Genomic DNA, 14171 nt, shown 5'->3' with positions numbered 1-14171 from the left:
CTTTTGATGACATCGACGATGGAGCTCCATGTTGAAGATCCAATTGTCAGACCACCATGCACGAATTATCGCAGACATCTATTGGTGAAGACCTACAGCCGTTGAGTGTTCTTCACTGATACACACCAGGTTTCACTGACGTAAAGCAGCACAGATTTCATACTCGAGTTGAAAATTCGGACTTTGGTGCGTCAACAGATCTGGTTGTTTTTCCATACATTTCTTAAACTCGCAAAAGCAGCCCTCGCCTTCTTGATCCGTTCATCTATGTCGATCTTGGTGCCGCCATTTAGCTACCAAGATATTGGCAGCTTTCAACATTCTCCACTGCTTGCTCAGCTACCGTAAAGCTGGAAGGGTTGACCGTGCTTTCATCTAACGATTTGGTCTTGTTGACGTTGATGGTAAGACCTGCCGCCGAGGAGCGATTGGCAAGATCGTTGAGCTTGCTTTATCAGAACGCCGTTGATCTAGGAGAACAACGTCATCAGTCAATTCGAAGTCATTTAGGTGCTCCATTGTAATGGGCTACCACAGCAACCCATGATTTGGGTCACGATCAATCGCATCCACCAAGATCTCGTCGATTACAATGAGGAATAGTAGCGGTGATAGCTTTACATTATACATCCTTGCCTCACTCCAGCAACGACCCAGATGGGATCGGACAAGAAACGCGTTGTTAGATATGGTCAATCTTTATTGGAATCAGAGCTTAAACTAATTATTACAAAGTAATTGTCATCTACGATTACTCTGATGATTGTTTGGTCGGTTGCGTAGCACCGACTATTGGACGCCGCAGATCGAGTCGTCGCGTTGAACGCAACACATCGCCGAAACGCTAGTCGCCGCTCCAGATGCAATACGCCACAACTACTCTTCCCGTCGCCAGAAACTGTTAGATATGGTCAATCTTTATTGGAATCAGAACTTAACCCTTCAAGACGCGCGCTGTTGTAAAAAGTACAACACTACCAAAAAACCTCGCTCGCCGTATACAGCGCGAGCGCAGTGCAGTTTCGGTTCCTCGATGGCGCGCGTCCTGAACGGTTAAACTAATTATTACAAAGCAATTTTCATCTACGGTTACTCTGATGATTGTTTGGTCGGTTGCGTCGCCGCTCCAGATGCAATACGCCATACGCGTTGTGCAGAACTCTGCACGAAAATGCCCTGTACTGTGCTTCATTGAGGCCGTTGATTTTCTCAGGGACACCCTTGCGCCTGAGGGCTTCCCATATGTTTTCGTGATTGAAACGGTCGAAAGCTTTTTTGTAATCAATGAACACCAGACTCTTGGACTTCATTGATTTGCTCCAGGATGATACAGAGCGTGACAATATGGTCCACACAGGATCGTCCAGCACGGAATCCTGCTTGCTGCCGCCGGAGAGTTGCGTCAATTTTCTCCAGTATCCGGTTAAGGACCACTTAAGATCCTAAAGTTTACAAGTTTAACGGTAACTTCTTTCATTAAAAGCTATGATTTGTAATCTATCATGTCCAACAAATCTTCTGAAAGTTACAGTTGTTGTTTTTATCAACTAAGCTTCATAACAGTGAGGAGCCCATAATATCACAAAAATATATAACAACGCGTATTGTTCCTCTAACTGCTTTGGTAAGTACAGTGGATTATGTAACAACTTAACGTAGTGGCAAAAGGTATTATCACAAGTGTAGACCTGAAGCTATGGTCTCCGGAGTAGTGATGTTGATCTGGAATATCTCAAAACTATCATTACAGATTACAGTCTAAAGTTCATTGTGAGACTAACTATTGTTACTATCAAGAGCTAAACTTCTGGATAGTTTGGGCGACCCTCAATGTCCCGAAGGTTCATAAAAATGTATAGTAGACTTTAGGTTGGTCCAGTCACCGCTATAAACGTTACTCAGTATGTCAGATATAGATGATGTTACGAGTGTAGACCTGAAGTTCTGAACTCATGAATAGTTTGGCTGACCTGGAACATTCCCATAGTGTCTCTAAATGACATTTTAGATTTCAAGAGCTTCGCGAATCTCAGCAGATCCTATGCTATTATTTATGGTGAAAACACAAAGTTTTTCTTGTAGATTTGAAGGGCTTCATTGTAGAACAGTTTGGACGACCGTGAATGTCCCAAAGGTTTATAATAAAAAGTAGACTTCAGATTGTTCCAGTAACTGCGGTTGATTATGCAGCGTTACTCAGTATAACAGATATGGATACAGTTACGAGTGTAGACCTGAAGTCTTGAACTCCAAGAAAGTATGGCTGACCTGAAATATCCCTGTAGTGTCTCTAAATGAGATTTCAAGAGCTTCACGGATCTCAGCAGATTATGGTATGCTATTATTTATGGTGAAAACACATAAAATTTTTCTTGTAGATTTGAAGGACTTCATTATAGAACAGCTTGGAAAACCGTGAACGTCCCAAAGGGTTATAATAAAAAAGTAGACTTCAGATTGTTCCAGTAACGGCGGTTGATTATGCAGCGTTACTCAGTATAACAGATATGGATACTGTTTCGAGTGTAGACCTGAAGTCCTGAACTCCAAGGTAGTTTGGCCAACCTGGAATATCCCTATAGTGTCTCTAAATGTCATTTCAGATTTCAAGAGCTTCGCGAATCCCAGCAGGCTATGCAATACTATTATTTATGACGAAAACACATAGTTATTCTTGTAGATTTGCAGGACTTCATTATAGAACAGTTTGGACGAACCTGAATGTCCCAAAGGTTTATAATAAACAATTAGACTTCAGATTGGTCCAGTAACTGCGGATGATTATGTAGCGTTTCTCATTATAACAGATATGGATACTGTTACGAGTGTAGACCTGAAGTCCTGAATTCCAAGGTAGTTTGACTGACCTGGAATATCTCTGTAATGTCTCTGAATGACATTGGAGATTTCAAGAGCTTCGCGGACCCCAGTAGATTATACAATACTATTATATATGGTGAAAACACATAACATTATTCTTGTAGATTTGAAGTTATTTTATTATAGAACAGTTTGGATGACCCTAGATGCCCTAAAGGTTTATAATAAGGTCTTAGACTTCAGATTGCTCCAGTAACTGCGATTGATTATGTAGCGTGTCTCAGTTTAACAGATATGGATACTGTTACGAGTGTAGACCTGAAGTCCTGAACTCCAAGGTAGTTTGACTGACCTGGCTGACCAGTATCTTATGCAATGCTATTAGTTGTGGTGGAATTACATAAAATTATTATTGTAGATTTGAAGGACTTCACTACAGGACAGTTTGGAACACCTAGAACATCCCAAAATATAAAACACCTTTTGATATTCTTGATGAAGGCTAAATGGATACATATAAACGAAACCCACATCCAAGTTTAGCTTTTAGAACAACTGGTATGTCAATTATTTCGTTTTTCCTAATTTCATGGTGTTCAGGAAGTTCTAGGTTATCAATGAAGTCCCAAATACAAATATCCCAATTTTTCCCTAATAGAGGACTCAATTTGCAATAACTTCGCCGAAGACAGCCGTTTCTATGTTGGGGTTATATATGACCCCTCCGGCTCCAAAGGGTTAAGCATACTGTCTTAATCGTTTTGTTCAGCTGCTGATTAGCAGTGTAATAACATAATTGCCATTGTTCGCCATGTTCAGTTTTGTAAACATGGTTGTTGATTAGGAGCCTAATAAGAGCATCTGCGGCTACATTTGACTAATATTTGACATCAAATAAGAGCCTTGCAACATCTCTAAATCATTGTAACGATGTACTAAATGTACTACGGTATGAAAGAGTTATTATATAATGTCACAGGCCACTCAAGGGTTACTGAATAATATCGCCCACTTCTATATAAGGCAATCCATGAGACAGATGCGATCAGCTGATTTTCTTTGTTTACCATGTATTTTTGACATTCGTCGATCGGGGTGACAGTTGAACACAAAGGAATTTGTTAAGCACTGAGAACACTCGACGAAAATTTGGTAAGCTGCACGTACACTGTGTTTACAATTTCAGCTGTCACCCCCATCGCGATATGTCGTCATGGATTGCCTTATTGTTGGGAACGTGAGAATGCCGTATGTGTATGTGTGTGTAATGGGTTAAACCTCGGGTTCCAACAGTACAGCGAGACAAAGGAAAGGGGATTCGTTTGTAGACTATCGATGATAGCGGACGTCTCTACGGAGCGCCAATCGGATATAAAGGAAGCGGTCATCAGATTTTACAATGGCTTCGAGGAAAATCGGTAAGTCAGATAATTCTGTTGAAATACAGCGAATTGTGAAACCAGAAAATATTTCCGTAAAACTTCGGAGAGGGAACGATAAAAAAAGCGTTGTGGAGGAGCTAGGAATGGTGAAATAAAGAAAGGAAAGTGCTGCAAAGAAACGGCTGCCATTGAGGGCAGAGGCCTAGATCCGGAAGAAAAATGCGTTTGTTACTAAAAGGTTATGGAACGGGAAGGGTTCATTCAGCAGAAGGGATTTTTAAGAGTGAGGACAAAGAAAAAAAATGATGGTGCGGTTGCTGCTTAGAAATACAATTGCAGAGTTGAGTATTGGATCCGGAGATGCTCCATACAGATGAAAGGTTATGCTACGTGCAATTTGTTGGCAAGCTTCGTGAAAGGTTATGCTACGTGCAAATGGTGGAGATGCTTCGTGCAAGGTTATGTTACGTACAATTTGGTGCAGAGCTGCGTTCAAGGTTATGCTGCGTGCAAATGGTGGAGGTGCTTCGTGCAACGTAATGCTACGCGTAATGTGGTGCTGGATACTACATACAAAGTTGTTACATGTTGGGCAAGCTACGTGCTAGATGAAAGATTTGTTATCCTTATGGTGCGTGCGATATTGGGCTCAAGAATAGTCTGAGCAAGGTCGTAGCTCATTTTCGTAATGGTATTGCAATAAAAAAAAAGAAAAATATTGGCAAATAAGCGCCAATTGAGTTTGTGGTTGAAGGTTTCACAGAGAACTAACCATTTCTTTATCTGTTGTTCTAGATGCTTCGGCGATGCCTCCGTTCAAAGTTGGAGGAGATCCAAGGAACGATTTGATGAAATGGAGGAAAGCTTTTGATCGGTTTTTGCGAGCGAATAAGATTGATAATGACGAAGAGAAGTTTGATCTGCTGCTGGTTCTCGGCGGTATAGAACTGCAAGAGTATTATGACAAAATAACCAAGTATGAAGTGCAAAACGTTCTTGTGACTGGGGAAGTAGAAACGTTACAGTATGATTCGGTTCGAGAGACATTTGTTCAGGGCGATGAAGCAGGAGGAAAGCGAGCCGTTTCATGAATTTGTGTTCAGATTGCAAGGTCAGGCAAAACGTAGCGATTTCGTTGATGTGGATGATATGGTTATTGATCAAGTCATAGAGGGTTGCAAGTCCACTGAACTACGAAAGAAACTCTTGACCGACGACTTGACCCTGAACGACATCATGACACTCGGAAAAACGATTGAGGAGGTTCAAAAGCAATCGAAACAATATGAAAGGCCTACACCGTCGGCATATGCACAGGCACCGCTGGTACAACGCATTGAAAAGCGACCGGATAGATATCAAAATACTGAGTCCCGCAGACGGTGCTACAATTGCAATCGCCCTGGTCACCTAGCCAAAGAAACAGAGAAATGCGCAGCGAAGAACGCAACATGCCATGGCTGTGGAAGTCAAGGACACTTCAAGGTGTGTTGCCGAAAACGGAAGCGGGAGGACTCCCAACAGCGACCGGGACCGGCACCGAAGCGCAGTTCAGTTCATGCTATTCACGACGAAAAGGCTACAACGACAGGAGTCTTCACAATCGACGATGGAACTCAGCTGAAGGAAGTGTTGGAACTGGAAGTAGGTGGGATTACCATGAACCTGTTGGTGGACTCGGGATCCCCAGCCAACATTATCAGCCGCAAAAGTTACGCGTGGCTGAAACAGCAGGGAGCGAGTATTTTGAATGAACGTCGTCCTCACGAAAACGAAACCAACTTGACAGCTTTTGCATCGGAACGGAAAATATTCTTCAGCGATGCGTTCGAAACAGAAATCAAAGTGCCAGGGGATGAATCAGGAGTATGGACCCATGTCCTGGTAGCACCGGATGGCCAAACAAACATACTGAGCAAAGCTACAGCATTCGCTTTGGGTGTGTTGAAAATTGGCTACAATATTCACCACATATCCAGCACGACTGAACCTGTGGAGGAGTTCCCCAAGGTTCCGAACGTATTGCTAAAAATCCAAATCGACGAAACAATTCCGCCAGTTGTTCAAGTGGCCAGGCGACTTCCTATGTCTATGGAAGCGGACGTCGAAGAGGCGATTCGAGATCTACTGGACAAGAACATAATAGAACGCGCTGAGGGACCACTGACATGGGTGTCGCTTCTGGTACCTATCCGGAAGGCAGATGGAAACATACGGCTCTGTGTTGATTTGCGAGCTGCAAATCAGGCAGTGAAACGGGAGAATTATCCAATGCCCTACATCGATGCCGCGATGATGTCAATAACAAAGGTAGGTACAGCTTTCCGTTAGTAATCTCTAAGCTCATTGTCACTTTGTTTTATAATAAAACTAGATTGCAAGATTATCGAAGATTGACTTAGAAGCAGCTTACTATCATTTCGAATTGGATGAAGACAGCCGTGGAATAACAACCTTCGTAGCTCGTAGTGGGGTGTACAGGTTCCGCAGATTAATGTTCGGCATTAAGTCTGCGCCGGAACTATTTCAAAGAGAGATGGAGAACTTGTTTCGAGGGATTGATGGGGTGATCGTATATATGGACGATGTTTTAATCCATGGAGCCACCGAAAAAGAGCACGACACTACGCTGCAGCGGGTGCTCGAAATTTTGAAAGACAGAAATATGCGCATCAACGAACAGAAGTCAGTCTACTCGGCCACGGAAGTTGAATTTCTGGGATATTGTGTCGCGGACAAGGGAATTCGGCCAACCGAAGAGAGGGTAAAGGCGATTCTTGGTTTACAAGCTCCATCGTCGGTTACCGAGCTGAGATCCCTACTGGGTCTTATTAATTTCGTTGGCCGGTTTGTTCCAAATCTTTCGGCCTTAACTTTCAACATGAGACAGCTACTCATTAAAGACAGCTCCTTCCAATGGAACGAAGCTCATGATGCCGAATTGGAGAAGATCAAATCGATCCTAGGGAAAGTCGAATCTCTGGGATATTTTCATCCGGCAGATGACACCCAGCTTGTAACAGATGCTAGTCCGTATGGGCTAGGTGCCATATTGATACAAATCAAAGATGGAGTACCCAGGACAATTTCTTGTATCTCTAGGAGTCTGGCAGTACACGAAAAGAAGTATTGCCAAACCGAAAAAGAGTGTTTGGCGATAATCTGGGCAATGGAAAAGCTATTCGTGTATCTTTATGGTACCAAATTTACTTTGATCACTGATTGCAAGCCTCTTGAGTACCTGTTCAACAGAGTGCAATCAAAACCATCCGCTCGTATTGAACGGTGGATTTTGCGGCTGCAAAGCTACGACTTTGTTGTACGATATGAACCAGGCAAAAACAACATGGCAGATCCATTGTCAAGGATGTCTCAGGGCGAAGAAGAAATTGTCGGAGAAATTGATACGGTTGCGTGGCTCGCACAAGAAATAAAACCATGTGCTCTTTCCATCGAAGAGATCGAATCAGAAACTAAACGCGATGATAGACTCCAAGCTGTAAAGGAGGCCATTTTCTCCGGTCATTGGGACGCGGTTCCGGTCGAGTTCAGGACGGCTACAATAAAAGACGATTTAACTACCTACGGTGAGCTTATTCTACGAGGTGATCGGATCGTTATTCCGAAAGAGTTACATAATAGGGTTGTTGAGCTTGCCCATTCCGCTCACCAAGGTAGCACGGCTATGAAAGCTCAGCTAAGAGCAAAAGTGTGGTTTCCTTCAATGGATAAGGCTGTTGAGAACTTGGTTCGTGGATGCAAACCTTGTAAAATGACAGGAGTTCCGGACAGTCCAAACCCGATGGCGCGCCGTATACCATCGGAGCCCTGGCAGGACATTGCCATTGATTTCAAGGAAGGACTACTAGGCGGCCTCTCCTTGCTGGTCGTGGTATGCTATACCACAAGATTTATTCAGGTGGAACCTATGAAACCAGCAACGGCGCAGAGAGTAATAACAGCATTGCTGCGGATGTTCAGCGTTCTCGGCATTCCGAGATCCATAACTGCAGACAACGGTCCGCAATTTAGGGCAGATGAATTTTCTCGTTTCTGTGTTTGCTATGGTATACATCTGAACTTGTCAACGCCATACTGGCCTGAACAAAATGGCGCGGTTGAGCGCCAGATGCGCAACATAGGTAAAATACTGAAAATCACTGAAATTCAAGAGACTGATTGGCAAACGGACTTGTACGAATATCTAACGATGTATCACGCCACTCCTCAGGAAACTACTGGAGTTTCACCAGGAAAAATGATGCTGGGTCGCGAAATCAGGACACGCGTACCGTCGATTCGTACGCCTCACAGTTTGCTATGGGAGGAGGCTCGAGATAGAGACATGGGAAAGAAGGAATACCATAAGCAAATAGCAGATGCTCAACGTCATGCGAAAGACCATACACTGGTTAGAGGAGACACGGTCTTAATGCGCAACTTGAATCCGGGAGCACGAGACTCTACATTTAGAGGGGAGGAATTCGAAGTCGTCGATGTGAATGGGAATGCAGTGCAGGTGCGATCCACTGAATCGGATAAAGTCTATTTGTGAAACAGTGCTCATCTAAAGAAACTCGACAGGGCCCAAGCAGAGAAAACCGATGAACAAAGAGCAACGGATGAACAGGTTGAAGGATGCACATCAAAGGAGCATCGAGAGATAACTTCGACTGAAGTTGTGAAGGAACACATCTCCAAGGAGCAACTCGGCCACGGATCTAACCAGCGTACGCGTAAACGACCAATAAAGTTCCGTGACTATGTCGTAGACGATTAAGAAACTCTGTATGATAAATGAGTGTTTGAAAAGTGGAATAAAGTCACATTTGACAGTACACAAGGTCTTAAAAAAAGGGAGAGATGTAGCGATGTACTAAATGTACTACGGTATGAAAGAGTTATTATATAATGTTCCAGGCCACTCAAGGGTTACTGAATAATATCGCCCACTTCTATATTGTTGGGAACGTGAGAATGCCGTATGTGTATGTGTGTGTAATGGGTTAAACCTCGGGTTCCAACAGTACAGCGAGACAAAGGAAAGGGGATTCGTTTGTAGACTATCGATGATAGCGGACGTCTCTACGGAGCGCCAATCGGATATAAAGGAAGCGGTCATCAGATTTTACAATCATTAAACCACTTTTCAAAAAATATCACGTCTCACCATTAACACTACATTGACCAACGGCAGCAAAACTACCGAGCTTGAAAACGGCAGCTGGTTCCTCTAACTAGTAGCGTCGAGAAGTTTTCCCCCTGATGGTTCCTTCATCGTGACACGACATCAATCTATCAATCTCGATCGGGTTCAGGATCCACCTTTTTTCAAAAGATTCTCAAGGAGATAACATATTTTTCCGCCGTACACGAAATTGAAGTTCCGAAGACAAAGAACGAATAACTTTATTGGGTGTGAGAAATGAAACTATGTTTGAAAAATCAAGAAACTTGCAAAACAACATCGCACCGTAGCTAAGTGACCATACAGCTACTATTAGGCTCCAGTAGCGCTGCTGTTGATCAAAACTTGCTGAAAACTTTATTAACACAAATCAACGTTGCGCACATGATTAATCAAACATTGATCAGCTTCAGTGTTGATGTAAACAATTAGTCGAATAACAAAACTTAAGCGATGTTTAAGCAACGCATAAACGACAGCGTATTCGGATCAATGTTTACATATACTGTTTCAAATTTTCCGATTCAAGTAGTCCTGATTGGAGAAGAGCAGATGCGTTAATATAGGTAAATATGGCTATAATTAGTTCTTTCAAATTATTCACATATGAAAAAATATGTCAAAAGAAAACTAATTTTTGCTTTCATTCATACAGCATACAACTTGGTTTAATAAACGTTGAAGAAAAGTTTCTGATATATGTGTAATAGTAAAAGGTTTGAACGTTGAACAACAAATCGCAGAACAAATGCGAACAAATGTTAAACGATGGCACGATTATTGAATAAACATAATATCCACAATGCTTATAGAACGGCTGTTGTTGAACAAGTTCTCCATTTCTGAGCTAACAAGAGTTGAACAACAGTTTCATCTCAACTAAACCCAATATAGTTCGATATAAAGCTTAACAACGCTGCTTTGAGAAACATTTCTTAAACTGATAATTGTTTCTTGGGATCATAGTGTAGGCGTCTCATATTCAAACCCGAAACAAGGTCCGTTTACTGTACATGATTGTGATATTTTATTTGAACATTTGAACATTGAGGTTTAGCCTTACATTTTATTTCCTATCAATATCAATCAGTTTTGTCACCCAAACAAGTTGGCACCGAACAACGCTTACAAACATCACTCTGGCGTTATCATTAAAAAATCCCACACGCACAGTCTACAAGTACTGAACTGTTTACACGGCTCCCAGCCATTCTCTCCATCTCGTTGGTCAAAGCACGTTGGCGTTCCGGTGGCATCCTGCATATGCTTAAAATACTCGCAGGATCTACCGAACTTCTCGTGAATCTTCCAGAAGTTGTCCCTAGGGGTTACCTGACCAATACGAAGGCCACAGTAGAAACACTGAATGGTGGCCGGTCGGCCCGGGTTGAAGTATCCCGCTACCGTCAGGCGACGTCTAGTCTCCACATCCCACGCTGTGCCGTCGAACGTTTTCAACCGTTCCGGGTACGATTCGTATTCTGGGAATCGCGCGTCACACTCGAAGCGATCGTCATCGTCTCTAAAGCCCGCTACGTCCGCTTCAACGTTATCCATTCTCGACGGAGTTAGATATGCGAATTTGATTGGGTTTGTCTATTTCTCCACGACGGCCGGTGGCTAACTACACTGTGATGGTAGTGCTCATATACTTAGCTGTTAGCTTGGTTTATGAAGCATCTGTCTTTGTTGCGGGCATTATCAGTGTATTGGCAGAATCGCGAACTCTTATCGTTTATCGTGCAGCTAGGTACAAATAGCTACCTTTCTTCGCTGTCGATGACCCGGGTATTTTTTCGCTTTCCATTCATGTTTCTTTATCTAGCTAGCTAGCTAATAAAGCTAGTTCTAGGAACACTCATTTCCTTGGATGTCGAGAAAAAATACGAATTCGATAATGGGGTCCAGACGCAAAATTTCAATTGCGTTTCATTGAAACGAAAGCATCAGTAACCTTAGTAGTTGAATACTTATGTCGAGGCTTTTGTGTCATCTCAACAACGAGTCAAACGTTTCGGTGAGTTTGTTCCATGTAAATTGAGGGGCCCAGAATCAAAGGGGTGTAAGTGACCATTTTGTCGATTTTGAGCTGAGCATATCATAAAATTCTTCAGATTTCAAGCTTTCAGGAACTTTTTTAAGATTGTTTCTACGATGATTGGAGAAATTACAATAAATCGGAGAAAATTGGGTTGATTTTGAAACTCCATACATTTTGTATGGGGAGAAAAATTTGTCAAAAACTTCAAACCTCATTTACTCGAAAGTGGGTTTTTGTCACTTACACCCCTTTGCTTCTAACCCCCTCAATTAATCACAATTTTATGGGAGGAGAGTAATTGGACGAGTATTAAACTATAGGTATGTAGACTGGAGGAGGGAGTCGTGGTAATCAGGCCCAAATCATGGAGAAGATCTATGCAATTATCGCCATTTTCGGATTGCGAAGATTGACGGTCGGATCTACTTCAGCAGTCTGCAATGTGTTTGACGCAACCTTCCAGGAACAAGCCATCAAAGGGCCTGTCCATAAACTACGTAGACTCTTAGGGGGGAGGGGGGTGGTCTGGCCAAAGTCTACGCTCCATACAAATTTCGAAAATTTTGTATGGACAATAGTTTTCAAGGGGGGAAGGGGTCTGAGGTGGCCTAAACAAGTCTACGTAGTTTAAGGACAAACGTCTTAAAATCTCGCTTCAACAATGCATCAGAACTTCACACGCACATATCTCTTGAAGCAAGCTTCAAACAACAGTGCATTTAATTATTCTGTTCTTGCTCACTTGACATAAGCTTAAAATAAAAAGATCAGGTGCACTGGTTTTGTTTACGAAGAGATTTGTGCGCTCGAAATCGTGAGTAGGCGCCAAAGCCGGCCATTGTGGCGGCCATTTTGGTATTCTAACAAGTCTGTCCTTAAACACAGCGCCAAACGGAAATCGGAAGTTTGTACAGGAACCGTATGACATGACAAGACCTGCACTGGTGGTGGTTTATCATCGTATCTCATAAACAAGACCTATTGGAATCTTTCTTTAATCCTCTTAAGATGTAAGATTTTTCGCACCACGATGGCGTATTGCATGTTCAGTGTGCCTGTCTGGGTCATCCCCAACATCCTACTAGGGTAATTACCATGCAAAGGGTACAACTAGGGTAATTACCAAACCAAAGTGATATTGTCTGATAGCCCGGATTAAAAGACGTCTTCTGACAAGTTTTGCATAACATTTTCACAAACAATTATAGTTAGCTTCCACATTTCCACATTTTCCTCGGAAATTTCGGAAGAAATCAAAAACTCCAGGGACACATCTCTGGGAAAAAATCCTCCGGAAGAAATCTCTGGAGAAATACCGGAAAAATCTCAGAAAAAAAATCTAGGGAGGAATGCCGGAGGAAATCACTGAAGAAATCCGGGAAAAAATCCGGAAGAAATCAACCTAAAACTTCCGAGAGCATTCATAGAACAACTCCTGGGAAGAATCCCTGATGGAGTCCTTGGAGGAACACTAGCGTGCGCAGCTTTTTCGTTTTTCCCGCTCATTCTCTTCGATAAACACAAGAAACAGCTAGATAAAAGAGGGTGCACTTTCTCTTTTTCGTGTTAGTTTATTATTTAATACGAGATTAAATGATGAAGGAACCCCGGGAGAAATTCCTTAAGGAATCCCTGGAAGAATCAATGAAGGAATCCCGGAAAGAATCTTGAAGTAAATCTCTCGCTGTCAGAAGAAATTTATAAAAGAATCTCGGGAGAAAACAATGAAGAAATCCCAGGAGGAATTTTTAAAGCAATCCATGAAAGATTTTAGGAGAAATCTCGTCCGAAATTCCGGTAGGAATCCACAAAAGAATCTTGGAGTAATCCCTAAAGGAATCTCAAAAAATAGTGCCTCTGAATATCCTGGAGGAATCCATGAAAGAATCCATCAAGGAATCAATGATTCAAGGATCCCTGGAAGAATTCAAAGAGGAATTTATAACATAAACCAAGGAGAGATCACTGAATAAATTCTGGAGGAATCCGTTAAAAAGATTCGCAAGGAATTCCTGAAGAAATCCCAGGAAAAAAAACAAAAGAAATCCCTGAAAGGATACCCAGGACAAATCAATCGCGGAAGTAATTTGTGAAGGAAGCCCTGCCGGGATCCAGGAAAAATTGCCATAAAAATCCCCAATATCGGGAATCTCGGGAAGAGCACCTGGTAGAGTACGAGAAAGAATCCTGGGAGAAATCAATGAAATAATCTCAAAGGGAATCCCGGATGAGTCCTTGAAGAAATCCCTGGTGTAATCATGGGAGGAATAGTATAGAAATTCTTGGAGTGCTACTAGGACTCTTCCAGAAATTATTGCAGGAGTGCCCCATGCAATTACAGCCACTATTGTAGGCAACCTTTTTTTCACTAAGTCTTTTTGATAAACACGAAGAAAAAAAACGGGATGAAGGAGGGGGCAATTCCCCTCTCTTCCATGTTTCTCTTTCTTGCTATGATTCCTTCAAGTATTTCTTCGAGGATTATTACAACAACTTTCTTAGAATATTCCCAGTAATTACTGTTGGAAATCACCTTATCATTCCTTTAGGAATTCTTACTGGTATTACCCGATGAATATATAGCAATATTGCTGGGAGTTATTCTGAAATTTCTGGTAGAATCCAACAGGATTTTTTGTTGGGATTACGCAGGTTAATCCTACTGGAGATCATTCTGGAATTCTTGCAGGACTTCTAAGAGCATACTACTGGTGAATTGAGAATTTTTAGCTGAAAACAC

At 42.2% G+C, this 14171-nt stretch overlaps 1 protein-coding gene across 1 annotated transcript; it reads left to right on the top strand.

Moving 5' to 3' along the window:
* The first annotated feature begins 4054 nt into the window (after nt 1-4054).
* Nucleotides 4055-12700, top strand: LOC109416466 (uncharacterized protein K02A2.6-like). The gene is made up of 3 exons (XM_029858456.2): nt 4055-4238; nt 4998-6512; nt 6577-12700. Exons 2-3 carry the CDS (start codon nt 5229-5231, stop codon nt 8755-8757), a joined length of 3465 nt encoding a protein of 1154 aa, XP_029714316.2. The 5' UTR covers nt 4055-4238; nt 4998-5228; the 3' UTR covers nt 8758-12700.
* Nucleotides 12701-14171: the final 1471 nt, after the last annotated feature.

The sequence above is a fragment of the Aedes albopictus genome, chromosome 2, assembly GCF_035046485.1.
Source record: "Aedes albopictus strain Foshan chromosome 2, AalbF5, whole genome shotgun sequence".
NCBI classification, from domain to species: Eukaryota; Metazoa; Arthropoda; class Insecta; order Diptera; family Culicidae; genus Aedes; species Aedes albopictus.
This window is presented reverse-complemented; position numbering and strand designations above follow the sequence as displayed.

What these genes read in the sequence shown, in the direction of transcription:
- LOC109416466 (XM_029858456.2), top strand. Translation starts at nt 5,229, where the DNA reads ATGATTCGGTTCGAGAGACATTTGTTCAGGGCGATGAAGCAGGAGGAA. An exon ending in CGATGATGTCAATAACAAAG is followed by an intron (nt 6,513 to 6,576) that starts GTAGGTACAGCT and finishes TAATAAAACTAG; the next exon opens with ATTGCAAGATTATCGAAGAT.